Source organism: Vombatus ursinus, unplaced genomic scaffold (genome assembly GCF_900497805.2).
Source record: "Vombatus ursinus unplaced genomic scaffold, bare-nosed wombat genome assembly UNPS02014884.1, whole genome shotgun sequence".
In the NCBI taxonomy this organism is placed as follows: Eukaryota; Metazoa; Chordata; class Mammalia; order Diprotodontia; family Vombatidae; genus Vombatus; species Vombatus ursinus.
Window position 1 is genome coordinate 779,347 of NW_020954662.1, and position 18,023 is coordinate 797,369.

At 40.2% G+C, this 18,023-nt stretch overlaps 1 protein-coding gene across 5 annotated transcripts in view; it reads left to right on the plus strand.

Annotated features, from left to right (window-relative positions):
- LOC114028481 (E3 ubiquitin-protein ligase UBR4) overlaps positions 1-18,023 on the plus strand; it is a 147,511-nt gene that overhangs the window by 10,574 nt on the left and 118,914 nt on the right. For all 5 annotated transcript variants that reach the window (XM_027842733.1, XM_027842730.1, XM_027842731.1 and 2 more), the window contains exons 7-19: positions 127-268; positions 406-530; positions 2,624-2,748; positions 3,094-3,153; positions 3,248-3,438; positions 8,833-8,932; positions 9,054-9,191; positions 9,752-9,869; positions 10,232-10,294; positions 10,800-10,987; positions 12,236-12,395; positions 12,508-12,593; positions 16,752-16,921. In XM_027842733.1, coding sequence (XP_027698534.1) covers positions 127-268; positions 406-530; positions 2,624-2,748; positions 3,094-3,153; positions 3,248-3,438; positions 8,833-8,932; positions 9,054-9,191; positions 9,752-9,869; positions 10,232-10,294; positions 10,800-10,987; positions 12,236-12,395; positions 12,508-12,593; positions 16,752-16,921 — 1,666 coding nt within the window. The remainder of the gene's footprint in view (positions 1-126; positions 269-405; positions 531-2,623; positions 2,749-3,093; positions 3,154-3,247; positions 3,439-8,832; positions 8,933-9,053; positions 9,192-9,751; positions 9,870-10,231; positions 10,295-10,799; positions 10,988-12,235; positions 12,396-12,507; positions 12,594-16,751; positions 16,922-18,023) is intronic.

Below are 18,023 nucleotides of genomic sequence, written 5' to 3' on the forward strand. Positions count from 1 at the left end.
CACAAAAAGGCCACTCCAGGCTGTGGTCCAGTAATTGTCTAGAAGCCAAACCTTATCTCTGTGTCTCTATAAAAAGCGATGAGATCAGAGAGTCTTGTTTGTAGCTCTGTCTTGTCATTGCTGCAGGTGGCTCAGAGAAGCTGCTCCGTGTGTGTCTGAACCTGCCATATTTCCTACGCTACATTAATCGGTTCCAAGATGCTGTGTTGGCTAATTCCTTCTTCATTATGCCTGCAACAGTGGCAGATGCCACCGCTGTCCGTAATGGGTAAGAGGTTGCAAAGGTTATGTCCAAAAAGAGAGCTATAATTGACCTTCATTGTCAGTTACTGTGACCTCAGGGTTGCAGAAGGGAAACTATTGCAAGGGCTAGCTAGGCTCACCCTGTCTTCTCTCTCCTTATAGTTTTCATTCATTAGTCATTGATGTAACCATGGCATTGGATACCCTTTCTCTCCCTGTTTTGGAACCCCTTAACCCTGCTCGATTACAAGATGTGACGGTGCTCAGCCTCAGCTGTCTATATGCAGGTGAGTAGTTGTTGGACTTGGCCCTAAGTTTCTTCTTAGTCCTGAGATCTTGTTGATTTTTGATTGTTGCCTGATTTTTTTTCCCACAAATGCTATCTGATATCTTCCGTCCAGGCAGTTTCCCGTAACTCAATCTCTGTTTTGCCACAGGGAACCAGTGGTGCTTGACAAAATGCCTTATGTACAATGGTGCATGTTATTGTAAATGTTCTCTGTTACATCCATGACATGTTCCCCTTGCCCTCACCCTGATGCCTCAAAGTATATGGGGCCTGAGTGTAAGCTTATGGTTACCTTTTATTTAGGAAAAATACTTTATAGTCTTTCTAACCTTATTTCATACGATCCTATCACATAATTTATATACTGGGAAAATTGGACTGCTCACCATCCTGTTCTTATCCGGAATTTTTTCATAGTTTTATCTTCACTAACCCTAGCTATTTTTGTGTGTGTGTGTCCCTCCCCAAACCGGAAGAAACACATAAACATATGAAAAACAAACATAAAACAAAATTTTCACCTGTTGAAATATTTTCCTCTGCAACTTCCAACTCAGATTCTGCCTCTTCCATGAGGCCTTTTCATGTTCCCTTCCTGCATATCTGTCCCAAAGCAGGAAGCAATCTTTCCTTTTTTTGACTTTTCCTAGCACTTTGTTTGGACTGTTCTACTTGTTACATTTTGCTGTATGTTTTGTCCCTTGTTTCCCTCATTAGATTATAAGCTTATCTCATCTTCATATTCTCCCTGCCTAATCCTGAGCCTTGCAGTTTATTTGTTTAATAGAATTATTCGGTTTTTGGTTTTAAGGTCATTGAAGTGGGTTTGGTGTGTCTTGGGAATTAGGTTCTGAAAGTAGTTGATTGGAGAGACGTCCTTGGAAACTTGGCTTTGGGTTATCCAGGAATTGTTAAAATTGACTCATTACTATTAGTTCAGTCATTGAACAAATATTTATTGAGCCAGGTACTATGTTCTTGTTTGCTGAGTGCTAGTTGCTGTGAGAAGAAATACAAAGACGAATCAGTAACTGTCCCTATCCTCAAAGGAGCTTATTCTTTAATAGGGGAATGTTAAGTAAGTATGCAGATAAGAATAGGCAGAAGGTGAGAATTTCAAAATGGACCGAGGGGATTGAAGGGGAAGGGGAAATCAAAGGAAAAGGCTTCAGGGAAGGGGTGACATTTGATCTTGACTCAGTGTCAGGGCAGTGGAAAAATCCTAGTTATGTTATGAAATCCACGTATCCATTTGACTTCAGTATCTGAGAGGAGTGGCACATAAACCTAGAGTAAGTAGGGGTCAGATCACTGAGGATTTTGGACTTAGACTTTATTCTCTAGGCCATTTCTTAGGGAAGCCATTAAATGGTTTTGAAGGAATGGAATGACATGATCTGAATTGTATTTTAGGATTATTAGTCTATCAGTGTTACGTCTAGGACGGGTGGGGAACCTGGGTCCTCGAGGCCACATGTGGGTGCAGCCTTTTCACTGAGTCCAAATTTTACAGAACAAATCCTTTTATTAAGGGGATTTGTTCTGTGAAGTTTGGATTCAGTCAAAGGGCCACACGTGAGGACCTAGAGGGCCACATGTGACCTTGACTGTAGGTTCCGCATCCATGGTCAGAGGTAGAGAGATCATTGCAGTTGTCTGCAGGAGAGAGAATGAGAGCCAGAGCTTGAATATTGCAAGGGTAGAAAGAACAAGAAGGAGGAGTCAAAGTGATCTCTCTCAGATTTGTATTTTTAACTGTTGTTGAATTTTCTTGAGGTACATCCAGTTGGTCAGAGACTTTTGTGGTTACCATGTTGAAGGTTTCAAAATTGGGACTGTGGTTTGTCCCCGAAACTTGAACAATTTAGATTCGGTTTTGGTGAGTGGGTTTCAGTATTGTTGTTATCCTGCTCACAATTTGAGAGCCTTTTTAAACCTTCAGCATTTGTTGTGGTAGTCATTATTTGTTGTGGGGCTTGGGTCTGTCCTTGTGTTTTCCATTCTGTTTCTTGAACCCCAGTAATGTAGTACAGGTAGATGCCTGTGGGCCCTTAGCAGGGAGTCATGGAATCTCTGCTTCTCTTGTTGTAGGTGTGAGTGTGGCCACCTGTATGGCCATTCTTCATGTGGGCAGCACCCAGCAGGTGCGGACAGGCTCCACAAGCTCCAAAGAAGAAGATTATGAAAACGATGCTGCTACCATTGTCCAGAAATGTGTAAGCCAAGGGTACTTGGACCCTGAAGAGGGTCGGGAGGAGACAGAGGTTTGGTTGGTGAAGTTGGCCTTCGGAGTTGTACTGAGAAAAGTGTACCTCTTTAGTGGACAGTGCCCTTGTGTGGCTAGACTGTTTCTAGTGAGCTTTACCTTCTTTCTTTAATTATGCAGTTACAAACACAGCTTAGCCATGGCAGTAGACTCTGGTAAAAATTGTCTTTCTGTAATTGAGATATCACCTTAGAAGAGACAAGTAATCTTTATAGATGGGGTGTGGGCAGGATTAGTCATTTTATTACAGAATGGTCTATGCTGACTTACATTTCATGTATGTGTTTTCCAACAGCTTGAAATCTATGAGATGATTGGGCAGGCCATCAGCAGCTCCCGGAGAGCTGGCGGTGAGGTAGGAAGCCCATCTCTGAGCTCAACTTATCCCTTGCCATGCGTCAGCTCTGCTCTTCCTCAGATTCTCATTTGTGCTTTGCCTTTCACTCCAGCACTACCAGAACTTCCAGCTGCTGGGTGCATGGTGTTTGCTGAACAGTCTCTTCCTCATCTTGAATCTCAGCCCCACTGCCTTAGCTGATAAGGGAAAAGAGAAAGATCCTCTGGCCGCTCTCAGAGTGCGAGACATCATTGCTCGTGCAAAGGAGGGTGTGGGTTCTCCCAAACTGGGACCTGGGAAAGGGTATGTAACTCCTGGCTTTTGGTTTGTTTTCCCCCTTTCCTTTTCTATCGATAAAGGACACCAATGAGGAGCTTAGTACATTTGCAAAACTTGTCTGGAGAAGATCATATTTGGGTAGGGGGAGCAGGAGATAATCATTATTCTTCAACTGTTTTGAGGGCTGTCATATGAAAGTAGTGATGAGACTTGGTCCCAGGGGAGAGGAACAGGAGCTGGGGAGGGGGATGTTGCTAAGAGGGAAATTTTGGCTCAATGTAAGGAAAGATTCCCTACCAACAATATCCCTCCGAAAGTGGAATATGCTGTTGTTGGGGAGAGAGAATGATTTCTTCATCCTTGGAGGCTTTTAAGCAAATTGTGGGCTCGTTCTCAGAGATGTAGAGAGAACAGGTTGGATCATGTGAACTCCTAGGTCTTTTCAGCCTTGGAGAGTCTTTGACTTTTCTTTTTCATTTCTCCCTCCCTCTTTAGTTTGAACTTATTGTATAGAATGATGACCAAATATTCCTTGCTTGAGGGAAGTTTTTTCCTTTATAAGCCTAATCCAGTAAGATGACACCACTTCCTACAGTAAAATTGATTATGACAACATTTTTCAACATTTTAGTGAAATCTGGACAGTAAGCAGTACTGATGGCAAGGGAAGAAGTTAAATTTTGAGATTCGGCTTCCATGTTGTTAAAGGCCTACTCCCCTCTCCCCCACTTTCTCTCTTTCTCTTTCAAAAATTGCATTACTAGCATTTATTTTTACAATACCTTTTCTGAATGAATCTGTACCCAACAAACAATCTATTTGTAAAGAATTTTTTAAAAACTGAACTCAGTTTTGCAGAACTGACCAACACAAACAGTCACATCTGACAGTAATTAAGTATTCTATACCCATAATCCTCTACCTCTGCATAAAAGGGAGGTGTATTTTCTCATCTCTTTCCCTGAACCAAACTTGGCCATAATATTTATGTAACATTCAGTTTAGTTTCTTGTTCTTTGCACTTACATTATTGTGGTCATTGTGTGTGTTGTTTTTCTGGTTCTGCTCACTTTGTTCTAGATAAGTTCATGTAAATAAATCTGCCTGCACTTTTCTGAATTCTTGATATTCGTCATTTCTTATGGTATTGTAATATTGCATTATTTATGTATCATAATGTTTAGGCTTTCTCCAATCAGTGGGCATATGCTTTGTTTCAAATTCTTTGCTATCACATAAAATACTGGTAAGAATGTTTTGGTGAATATGAGAACTTTCTGTCTTTGATCTCCTTGGAGTATATCCTGGGCCAGGGGTGGGGAACCTATGACCTTGAGGCCGCAGTTCTCTACGCCTGTCCTAGGCCTTTTTTCCTTGCCTACACCTTTCCAAAACTAAGTAGATTGTGGAATTAAAGGGCTGATTGAGGTCTTATTAATAGGTATTGAGAAGAGTAAGGGCAAAGTGCTTAGGGATTTGTTTTAAAAGGAAGGAACAGTTTCAACACAAAGTGGGTAGTTTCTCATTTGAACAGTAGAATTTACTAGTTTTCCCTCTTGATTTTGAGATTAGTAACTTTATGAAGTGAGTTTTTGTGTTAAATGATTTATTGTGAATTTAATTTCAGTAAGTATACAACAAAGAAAAGGGCTCAAATTTTTAAATATAATTTTTAGTTAAGTAGTAATGTCACTTTAATCACTTTTAAATTAATTTGATAATGCATGTAAAATTAATTAATATTTAAATAAATACAGTTTATATATAAATAGCTATATGCTACGTTTAAAAAATAAACTTATTGATACCATCCAGTTTTAACACAATGGATATTTTCCAGCCAACACCAAAGCAAATACCCTCACCAAGTACATTCCCCAACAAAACAGCAAAACAGCTTATCAGTTATTAATAGAAAGGAGTGTGTACTTTGGTAGTTTGACATTAAAATTAACCCTTGTGTGTAATCAGAATTATGTTTCCTCTCTCCATAATGACTCTATTTACATTGCTGTAGACATTGTACATGTTGTGTTTTGATACTTCTTTCTTCACATCATTTCATAGGATTCTTCAGTATTTCCCCCAATTGCCCATATTTGTCATTCCTCACAGTGAAGTAATGCTTTATTATTATAGTAGTTAACCAGAATTTTTTCCAGCTAATTTCCAGTTATTGGGTGCCTATTGTGTTTTGATCTTTTGGGTATAAATAATGCTTTTATACACATGGAGTCTTTCTTGCTGACAGTAACCTCTTCAGAATTACAGAATTACAAAATTTGAGAGTTCCGAAGAGACCTCAGGGACTCTGTAGTCCAATCCCTGCACAAAATGAATCCTTAACCAGTTTGGTCAGCAAGCATTTATTAAGTGCTTGTGATGTGCCTGGCATTGTCAAAGTGCTGGGGATACAGAGAAAGAAAAGTTTGAGATGCCCAACAGGAGAGATGTATAGGCTAGATACATAGATCATCATCTTCATAGAGATGATTCTGTGGTCCCAGTAGAGGAGATCTCTGGATCAAAACATAGAAACATATTCCAAATTCTTTTCTAGAGCAATGGAACCAATTTTCGGTTTTACTAGTAACAAATTAATTGTCCCCATCTTCTCATAGCCCAGGCAATAATGAATTTTCACATCTTTTATATTTTTCCTATCTTGATGGGTATAAGATGTTATCAGGATTTTAATTTTCATTTCTCTGATTATTAGTCATGTTGAACATTTTTCAAGTAGTTATGAATAGTTTGTATTCTTTAGAAAGCTGTTTTTAGTTGTCCTTTTATCATATGTCTGTAGAGGAATGGTTCTTGTAAATATATTTGAAAAAAGAATATATACTTCAGCAAATCACTAGCAGTAAAAACTTACTATTGTATTTTTTTCTGATCTCTTTTTCATGTGTATATAAGGATTCTTTTTTTATGCAGTTGTAAAAGTATGTTTTTTTCTGCTTTCTTTGTTATTTTATGTTTTCCCACATTTTCTTATATTCCTAATATTTGACATTTTTAATGGTCTAGTGATAGCATCCCTTCAGTCTTTATCTTTAATAACATCCTCTTAAAGATTTCACAGTTTGCTAAGCTATCTCTTAAACTTTAGACATATAAAAATTGCTTCTAGTTTTTCATTATGCAGATGTTTTTTATAGATTTTTTTTCTTTTTAACTTAACAGAAGAGTCTTGAGGAGGGGAGTTGTGTTCTTGAGTCAAAGCGTATGTGACCTTTATTTTGATTTTACTTGTATTAACAGATTGTTCTCTAGTTTACAATATTATAAACATTTAATTTTGTCATCTTTAAATGCTTTTGCCAATTTTATAGTTGCAGAGTGGTACCTCAAAGTTATTGTCATTTGTATTTCAGTATTTGTGATCTTTTAAAATTCAGTTCTATTTTACCTTCTGTGTCAAATTTTCTCCCTCTTTTCTCCCTTCTCCACTCATTGAGAAGGCAAGAAATACAAAATTTGTTACAATTATGTATAGTTATGCAAAACATTCCCACATTAGTCCAAAAAAAGGAAGATAAGAAAATCTGCTTCAGTCTGCACTCTCTATCCATCAGTTATCTAATTGGAGCTGGATATTGTGTTTCGTCATGAGTCCTTTTGATTTCTGGTTAGTCATTGTGTTGATCAGAATTACAAAGTCTTTCAAAATTGATTATCTTTACAATATTGCTGTTACTGTGTGGATTATTTTCTTGTTTCCATTTACTTCAGTCTGCATCAGTTCATCCAAGTCTTCCCAGGTTTCTCTGAAACCATCCTCTTTATCATTTCTTATAGCACAAAATAGCATTCCATGTCCTTCATGTTCCCTAATTTGTTCAGCCATTTCCCCAATTGATAGGCATCCCCTCACTTTCCGTTTCTTTGCCACCACAAAAAGAGGTGCTGTAAGTATTTTTGTACATATAAGTCCTTTTCTTCTTTTTCAAAAAAATTCTCTTTATATAAATATATTTCATGTGGTCATATATAGCTTCAGTGTCTTCTTATAAACTGTTTATATCCTTTGACCATTTATATTGAGTACTATTACTCTTAAAAATTTGTACCAATTCCTTGTAGATTCTCTATGTTAGATTCATACCAGATATATTTACTAAAAAGTTTTTTCTACCGATTTGTTACTTTTTAATTCTGGTTAATGGTTTTTTGCTTATGTAATTAAAAACTGAAGTCTTCTCTAATAATTTTTCTAATTTATTTGATAGGTAAATATTTCTTCTCCACAGATAAGATAAATATTTAATTCTATTTTCTTCCAAATGTTTTTATGATTTAAAAAAAAATATTTATATCCTTGATCCAGTAGAAATTTATTGTAGTATATAATGTGATGTATGGATCTAAATTAATTTTTCTTCCTGTTAGCCTTCCTGCTAGACTTGAAGGATTTTATAGTAAAGTTTTATCCTTATTTCTTCCAATATTAAATGAATCTCTAAATAGATTTTAATTGTGTGACATTTAAATTCTCATTAAGTTTAGCATCTCATTAACCTCCAGGATCAGAAATAAAGTCCTCTAATATCTAAAGCCCTTCATAACCTTTCCTGTTTTCTTGCTCCTTAATCCCTCCTCTCCCCCCATGGCTGCCTTGAACCAGTGACAGTGTCCTCCTTGCTGTTCTTCCTACAAGACACTCCATCTCCTTATTCTGTGTGTTTTCATTTGCCATCCCTCATGCCTGGAATCTTCTTTCCATCTCCTCCTGGTTTCCTTCAAGGCTCACCTTCTACAAGAAGCCTTTCCTGATCCCCATTAATTCCATCACCTGTTGATTATTTCAAATTTATCATGTATGTTGCTCATTTGTATATAATCATTTGCATGTTGTCTCCTCCATTAGACTATGAGCTCTTGTCTTTCTTTGTAAGCCCATTGCTTAGCACAGTGCCTTTCACATAGTAGGCGCAAATGCTTGTTCACTTATCAACCACTATATAAACACTATAATATTGATTAGTAGGTATAATAAAATTCAGCTTAATACATTACACCAGACCTCAGAAGGTATCATCTCTTAAATTTGCTGATTTTAAAATGTCATAATTTTGCTACTCAATAATTCTTAATTATTGCTGGCTTAAAAGCATTTAAGTATTTAAGAAGTGAAGGATTTTTAGATCTTGGAGAAGTTTCCTTTTTCTGGCAGCTGCTAACTGTTAATCATTCTTCTGTGTGTGTGTGTGTGTGTGTGTGTGTGTGTGTGTGTGTGGCAATTGGGGTTAAGTGACTTTCCCAGGGCCACATAGCTAGTAAGTATCAAGTCTCTGGTCTGAGACTGGATTTGAACTCAAGTCCTCCTGACCCCAGGGCTGGTGCTCTATCCACTGCACTGCTTAGCTGCCCCTGTTAATCATTCTTAAGCTCTTATGGTGGTTTTCCGCTCCACAGGCATCAAGGATTTGGAGTTCTCTCTGTAGTGTTGGCAAACCATTCAATCAAACTATTAACATCTCTTTTTCAAGACCTGCAAGTAGAGGCTCTCTATAAGGTGAGGAGGTGGTGGATCTGAGGAGGGAAAGGCTAATGATGTGCTAGGTATGCTTTTTTATCTGTCTCGGTTCATGCAGTGATCTATGTTGCTGATTGTCATTTGATGTTATCACCTCTAGGGTTGGGAGGCAGATGGTCCCCCTGCAACCCTGAGCATCATGGCCCAGAGTACGTCAATACAGAGAATTCAGCGATTGATTGACTCTGTCCCACTCACAAATCTGCTGCTGACCTTGCTCTCTACCTCGTACAGAAAGGTGGGCAAGCAATCCTCACAGATCACTATTGGGATTTTTGCGTATTTTAAAATATAATAGCTTTTTGACTTTCAAAGCTGGTTTTGACCAAGATGATAACTTGTGATAGTGAAGTAAGAAGACTTATCCAATGTAGTGACTCTTAAGAAAGACTAATAGCTTTAGGCCTTTCTGGTGAGCAAACAGGATCTAGTAGGTTTAGCTTGTTAAAAATCCATTTTTATCCACCACTGATAAATGTCCCTTTATGGTGTCCATGGCTACTAAACCATGTGTGAGAATGGTGGCACACTGAGCAGAATATAGGGAACATTCATTGTAAAGACCTTCTCTTTGTTTGCTGGAGCGTGGGTTGGGAATCCTTACATAGACACGAATGATGTCTCTCCCTTTAAGATAGCTGTGAGAAGAATTTAATGTAAGCGTTTGTAAGTAAAATACAAGAGGATTAAAAGGAAAACTCAAAATTCTTTTGGAGCCACTGGCCAGGTAAGCAGGGATTTCTTAGCTATTGCACTGTCCTGTTGCCTGTGGCCTCATTTTCCTTTCTGTTCCTCTAGGCATGTGTCTTGCAGCGTCAGAGGAAGGGTTCCATGAGCAGTGATGCCAGTGCCTCTACCGACTCCAACACCTACTACGAGGATGATTTCAGCAGCACAGAGGAGGACAGTAGCCAAGGTAGAGGCCCTAGCCTTCCTGTCTCTTACAGAGGAGAGGAGCTGACTCCAATAAGACTTTCCCCAGCAGGTTCCATTTGTTTCCTATTTGTGTCATTTTGTTCTCTCTTATCCAGCATAGATACATAGATGTATTCCCCCAACAGAACATTTTAATTGAAGAGGAATTTGAAGAGTGAGTGATTAGAGCCACTTTCAGCCAAACTTAGGGTGAACTTATTCCTCTCTGTCTGCCTCAGAATTAAAAATAAAATGTTATTTCCCCCCCATTTCTTTATGCTGACCCATGTCACGACCTCTAATCTCAGGCTTCTTTAAAGAGCCCAAAGGCAGTGTGTATACTCCCTGGTTTGGCTTTTCTAGCCAGGGTTACCAGAGTGGCAGAACCTACCTCGCAGAGGCCCAAGCTGGAGTCTCTCTCTCATAGTGAGTAAAACTCTTCCTGAGTCTGGAGGGAGGTGAGGAAGAGGTCTATTGGATTCTTCTTAATTATAATTTATCAGGTGTGCTGGGTACTATTCCCAGTACAGAGAGGGTTCTAATTCTTACCATCTTGGGGTTTATGATCACTCATATCAGGCGTAAGGTGTTTGGCCTGGTGCATAAATCTGAAGGGCAAGCATTGTTTCCTTTCTCATCTTGGAGGTAGTGAGCCATCCCCTCCACCCCACCCTACCCCAATCACTTGAGCTTCCCAAGCAGAGGCTGAAAGCCAACTTTTTGGGATGTTGATTGTTGTAGAGGGGAGTCGTGCTTCAGCCATGACCCGCTGTCCCTTTGAATTTGAAGAGTCAAGAGATTCTCTCTGGGGGCCCTCTTGATTTAGCTGCTTGTATAAAGCACCCTAACAACTAGCAGGGGTCCTTGGATAGAGTCAGTGCTTAGTAAGTTCTTGTTGAACCAAATTGAACGTCTTCCTGTTTTTGTGCAGATGATGACAGCGAGCCCATCCTTGGGCAGTGGTTTGAGGAAACCATCTCTCCGAGCAAGGAGAAAGTGGCACCTCCTCCCCCTCCTCCTCCCCCGCCACTGGAGAGCTCACCTCGGGTCAAGAGCCCAAACAAACCAGCTGCTGGTGAGAAAGGCAACATCCTGGCCAGTCGCAAGGACCCTGAGCTGGTATGAATGGGCTTCAAGAGGGCTTGGAAAGTTCACGTGGCCTCAAGATCGCTTTTGGGTCAGACACTGGAAAAGGCGATAGGGACTGATTTTAGGAGAGGATTGTGAATAGATTACTGTAGATTGATTAGTTTGTGTCGATAGTAGAGAAGTAAAGTAAGTATCTGGGACAAAATAGGCATGGTGGCTTCATAATTAAATTACAGCTTTCTTCTGGAGAAGATAAAATACTCTGTCATAGGAAGGAAGGAATAGTCAGTAAGTATTTATTAAGAGCCTACTGTGTGCCAGGCCCTTTGCTAAGTGTTGGGCAGACAGGGCAAGGCAAAAGACAGTTCCTGCCCTTGAGGAGCTCATGGTCTAATGGGAGAGAGATAACATGCAAACACCTGTGTACAAACAATAGGATAAACAGGAAATAATAACTAGAGAGAAGGTACTGGAAGTAAGAGGGATTGGGAAAGGCTTTGTATAGAAGGTGGGACTTTAGTTGGAACTTGAAAGAAGCCAGGAGGCAGAGATGAGGAGGGGGAGCATTTTAGGTTTGGGGGACAATCAGGAGTGAGGAGGAGAGTCTTGTCCCAGGAATAGCCAGGAAACCGATGTCTATGTGTAGGAGTTGGGGAGGGTATAAGATCTAAGAGGACTGGAATGGTGGGAGGGACCAGATTATGAAGGGCTTTCAGTGCCAAACAGAGGAACTGGGATTTAATACTGGAGGTGATAGGGAGCCACGAGAGTTTATTAAGAAGGAGGTGAAACGTTTGGACTTGTACTTTGGGAAAAATCCCAATGGCGGCTGAATGGAGGATGAACAGGAGTGAAAAGCTGTGTTGGTGTAGATGGTCATCTGGCGTCCTTGTATCTTTATCTTTAAAGACTTTGGAACAGAACTGAGATTGTAATTCGTTAGTTGGGTAACTTGGGCAAGTCACTTTAGCTTTGCTGGGCATCAGGGTTCTCATTTGTAAATGAGGGGCTTGGGTAGGTGATCTCTAAGGTTCCTTCTAGCTCTGATCTGGGGTCCCATGATCCCGCCATGGTCATCCCTGGTAGAGTTAATTGTAAGAGATCTTCACAGCCACGAACCGGACCTTAATGTTTGCAAATATAATGAGACCCTTCCCTGGTGTGTTTAACCATAGTATGCAATCACTTGTGTTGTTGTATGTGGTTTGCCCTGTGTGAGGCTTCCTGTGTGCTTCAGTACCAGAGAGCCCGAGAGGAGCTCGTTTTCTGTCCTTTCAGTTTTTAGGTTTGGCTTCCAACATCTTGAACTTCCTCACCTCCTCCATGTTAAACTCTCGAAACAACTTTATCCGCAATTACCTGAGTGTATCTCTGTCTGAGCAGCACATGGCTACCTTAGCCAGCATCATCAAGGAGGTGGACAAGGATGGGCTCAAGGGTGAGTAGAAAGAACCCTTTCCCAAGAGTTTAGATGCCTGATGTTGCTGGTGGCCTGGGAGGTTGTCAGGGGCAGTTGGTAGAAAATACTGGATATTTTCCTTGCTTTTAAGGTTCATCAGATGAAGAATTTGCTGCTGCACTTTATCACTTTAACCACTCCCTAGTCACGTCAGATCTTCAGTCTCCTACCTTGCAGGTGAGTGTGCCTTGGGCCTGCACAGGCCGGGAGAGAGTGGGAATCAAAGGTAGTGGCTAGCCTTTGAGCCAGCGCTGGTTTATTAAGGGATAAAGTTTATTATGTAGTCTTGGTGCTAGACTGTCGAGAAAGGGGAAGAGGAAAGTTTGGTTATGTCCTCAAGTCACAGTACTAGTAATAATACCTCCCATTTCTATTCCACATTGCTACTTTGCCAGCACTTTCCTCCCGGCAGCCCTGGGAGGGAGCTCACTTATTACCAGTATTTCCATTTTAGAGTGGAAGAAAATTAGGCTCCTAGCATTCAAGGGAGATAGCTAGTAGCCTCTGGTTGCTGTGACGCTCAGCCCTGCTGTCCCTTGACAAGGACTTTAGTGACCTTTCCTGTCTACCCTGAGGGCAACAGAGAAGACCTGGCCTCTGATGGAGCTCCAGGGTCGTTGCTGATTCAATGAAATAAATCCCTTGGACGTATGATTCATTCTTTTGTTGACTTTGACACATGAACACGTGAGTGAGGAGAAACATAAAAAGTAGATTCTTTTTATTTTTGCAGGAAGTTTGTATGTTGTGTTTCCACCATGACCTTTTTATGGTTGATGTTGTCTATACTAAGAAGCAATCTTTTATATTTGTCAGCTCAATACATTTAGATATTTTTCAGCAAAGGCACCTTTCAGCAAAGGATAGTGACAGGCAGTGGAGTAGAGTGAGGGACAACTGTCTTGGAAGTCCGGAAGATCTGGGTTCAAGACCTGCCTCTGACATGTACTGGCTCTAAGACCCTGGGCATACCACTTAATTTTTGAGTACTCCAATAATACCCAAAGACTATAAATTGTAGAAAAGAGTATAAATTTCCCACCTGCATTGCTGGAGGGACTTTCTTTCATCAGAATGTTCCTCAGACCAGTGAAATCACAGGTCTAGTCCCCATCCCAAACCTTATAATCATAAAACTATTTAAAAATTATATTAAGCAGCCTGTCCTTCTTATTATTTGAAAAGTTTATTTTAACCCAAAAAAGAATATTATCTGGGTTAGAAAGACAGGGCATTTGTTAGGCCATCTTACGTGAAAAGAAGGGAAAAGCTAATTCAGTATTTGCCAAGACTTCTTCAGACTTGGTAAACACAGGGAGTCCTGCCAGAGTTGTCAGCTTCTTTCTCAAATCTCTGCTCACTCAGTGAAGCTCTTAATTTCATAAGCTAGACATTTTCAAGTTTATGCTTGTCCAAAAAGTAATGGAAATGTGTTATCCCCTAGTAGAACCAGAGTCCATAAAACATAAGGTCATTAAAGTCAAAGTAGGTGGGTACTTTGTATATTCAAAGAACTTGGCTTTTTATGACTGACTTTCTGGTAAGTGAGTGAAGATAGACATTTCACTATGGGCATTGACCCTGGGCTCTGTTTTGTTTTTTTTTTAATAGAATATTGAATTAAAGTCTTTGTCAAAGGCCCTGACTTGTGTTGTCAATGAGGAAAAAGGAGTCTGATGAAAGTTTGCAAGACACGGAAATGAATTAAGTATCCCTACGTGTCTCAAGTCCTGTTATGTGGCTGTGGCAGGTTGATTAATTAAGATCATCAGGCAGTACCCTCTATATCGAGAAGAAATCAGAGACTGAGCCATATCTAATGTGAGGAGTGTTAGACTTGGAGTCAGGAAACCAGAATTCAATCCTAGTTCTTACACTTAATAATCAAAGATACCTCTATTAAATGTCTGCTACGTGCGGTGCACTTTGTAAGTTGTGGGGAGGGGGGTGCAGAGACAAAGTGAGATAGTCCTAGTCCTCAGGGTCTTGTATTCTGTTGGGGGAGATAGGATGTACACATGCAATTAGATATAAAATAAATAAAAGATAAATTGGGTGTAAGGGAAAATTGACTGGGGGTCCTGGGAAAGGCTTTATGTAGAAAGTGGCACTTGGATTGAGCTTTGAAGGAAACTAGTTGTTCCTCGAGTCAAAAGTGAGGAAGGGAGGGTATTCCAGGCATGGGGGATAGCCAGTGCAAAGGCAGGGCAACAGGAGATAAGAGTTGTGTGTATGAGGAACAGCTAGCAGGCCAGTTTGCTTAGACCAAAGAATATAGGAAAGGGAGTAATGTAATGAGGCTAGAAAGGGAAGTTGGGCTGGGCTGCAAAAGACTGAAGTCACTGACCCAGGACTCATAGAGACAATAAAGACAATTTCCTTTCTTCCTTCCCTCATCTCTTCTTTCCTCCTTTCCTCCCTCCCTTCCTTCTTTCCTCCTTCCCTTCCTTCCTCCCTCCCTCTTCCACATGACAGTCAGAACTATGCTTTGGAAAAAGTCTTTTGTCTTGTGTGTCAAAGATGGGTTGGACAGGGGTGACACCTGAGGGGGGGAAATCAATGGGGAGGCTCTGGCAAAGTCCTGGACAGGAATCGGTGAGGGCCTGACCTCAAGTGGTAGTGCTCCAAGTCGCCGTAGGGCCATGGACCAATCGTGACTTCTCTGAGCGTTACTTTCATCCTCTGTAAGATGGGACTGCTAAACATCATAACCTGCCAGCTCTCAGGGTTGTGATGAGTTCTGAGCTTCATCATCCTCCCAGTGCCATACTGAGGTGAAGTGGTGGTAGCATAAGAAATCGAGCCTAGCTCACTTTGGTAATGGATCATCACCCCCTTACTTTTTTGGAGAACCTTGTGTTGCCTTATGAGATGACTTAGCCTGAGCATAAAGAAGAGCCAAAACTAGTGTCTTTTTTGTGACATGTGGCATGGTTCATTTCAGTCACCAGAGCCCTTGTTGTAGCTGCTGCCTCCTTAGACTACTGATTTGTTAGAACATGACTCAGGACTGAAAGAGCTTTTCCCTTAGCCACCAGAAAACTAGCAGCAGCACCAGAGCTGTAGCCAGGATACCTCTGGAGCTTAGCATCCCACTGAAAAATGGTCATAGCATTCATAGGAGTTAATGAGAATCTTCAGTGGTAAGTGAAGTGCTTAAGATGAAAAATGGCTAGATGAGGACAGGGGAATATTCCCTGTTGAATTAAACTTCCCTCTCCTCATCTTCCCCTAGGACTATATCTTAAACTCATTGGGCAAGGGATCTGGTCTCATTCTTGCATTTCCCTTAGGGCATAGTAGAGTTCTCACACATAGGTGCAGAATAAATACTCAATATTGAATTAATTGTTAATTTCCATAATGTCAAAGAATCAGGTTCCAGAGGGCCCTAAAATAATTTTCTGTAGATGTAAAGGCCCTTCTTTCTTTCTCATAAATAGTTTACAATAGTATTTATTTCCCAAACAGTTCTTTGGGATGCCTTTGAGAGTTTATTGCACACAAACACACTTGGCACACTCCTACCCTAGATTATCATTCTATACCCTGAGCTTGTAACCATGGTTTGTGCCTGCCACTCTACAGGCATCCCAATCACCACCATGTGGTAGAGGCGATACATTATAGTTTATGTAACTGAGCTGGAGCAAATCTTGCAGGAATTAAAGACAAGGAAAACCATTGCCTAGAACCTTTAGCTGAGGTTTCACTGACATTGATTCCTAAACTTCTCCATCTTGTGTTTCTGTGCCAGAATTCTTAGTGTACTTGTTTCTTTTTGTCATTTCTTTTGGTGTTAATTATGAAGTTAAAGACCGCTCAGCTTTCTGACAAGCAATTAACATGTTTCTCCCTGGAAACATCAGCTCTTTGTGTACCACCTCTTTAGAAACTCTCCTGCTACAAGTCCTCAGATTTTCCCTCTGCCATGCTGTTCCTTTCTTATGGTAGTCCTTGAGCTCCCCTAAATGGCACACTGTACCTCCCTTGAAGCTGCGTGTCACGGGGGCAGCTGGGTGTAGAGGAAAGTGCACAAAGTTGTGAGTTAGGAGACTTGACTTCTGGTCTTTTCTTTGCTACTTACTGATCACCTCTTTAACTTTGGACTAATCATTTCCTCTTTTTGGAATTGTTTCGTAATCTGAAAAATGAGGGGATGCTCCCTAAGCTCCTTTTGGTCTTTAGTATTCTAAGTATGATTCTATATTTCCCATTCTTCTATTCATGATTTATAATAACCCCAGTTCATTGATTTGACCCCTAGCATCAGTGAAGTAAAGTGGGACCCAGTTTTATCTCCTTCCTCATAATTTCTTATTTCTTTCATAACAGAATACTCTGTTGCAGCAACTGGGAATTGCTCCCTTTTCTGATGGCCCGTGGCCTTTGTACATCCATCCTCAGAGCTTATCGGTGCTCTCACGCCTCCTGCTCATCTGGCAGCACAGAGCCAGTGCTCAAGGAAACCCTGATGTTCCCGAATGCCTTCAAGTTTGGGAGAGGTAAGAAAAGTCCCAGAGAAATCTCCCATTGAAAAATTCTAACTTGTGACTCAGCTGACAATGGCTTTTTTAAAAAGTGAAGTAAATGTTTTCTTGACCTTTTTTTTTTTTTTTAACATTCCTGTCACTTCTTAGTGATCCCCTCCAACTCCACCTAAGAGAACTTTTCCTAATCACAAAGAGATACAACTAAAGAGAACAAATGATCCATTGGCCATTTCTGACAGTGGATATTTTGTTTCATATCTTTAGTTTACCACTTGTCCACCAAGAGGAGAAGCGTGCATCACTAGTAATTAAAGTTATACTTAATTACTGGACTGATTAGGCTTCTGAAGTCTTTCATTGTTGTTTTCCTTTACGTCTTTGTGGGCATTGTGTAGAATCTTCTTTTTATTCTTTTCACTTTACTCTGCAGCAAGTTATACAGGACCTCTCAAATTCCGTGGAATTCTTCATGTCCCTTGTTTCTTACCATGGAGTATTATTCCATTACATTCCTGTACCACCATTTGTTTAGCCATTCCCCAATAGATGGGCACCCACTTTGTTTTCAGTTCTTTGTTACGATAAGTTTTTGTGTATATATGACCATGATTTCCATGGCTCTCGAGGCTTGAGCTTTGGAGTTATTGACTATATAACCTCAGACGATGGGCGAAGATGCCTTGTATGTGATTCGGGAAGATGGGGTGCTTATGAAATAGACTGGTAAGATCTCCAAAGGAATCTTTCTTTAGAACATTAGGCATTTAGGATATAAAATCTAGGCTAAACTTAACTCTACCAGAAGTGATTTTTATCCCAGCCTATTAAAAAAAAATAAAAAAAGATGGAAGCAGAAAAGTAACCCTGTTTTCAAGTTATGTTCCTAGGAGTTCTGCTTGAAACCATTTAAAGAACTTGCAATCTTTTGGCCAAATTTTAAAGTTTTCTTTGCACTTGGGGGAAAACTCAGATTAATTGGTCACCTATTAAATCCTCTTTAGATGGATCTGGTTTTTGCCATTTTTTGTTTATATGTTTGTGAATCTTCAAAGCTGTTTGTGTTCCTAAAAGGCTTTGCCTTTTTATTCTCCTCTCTAGGATCAAATAGCTGTAA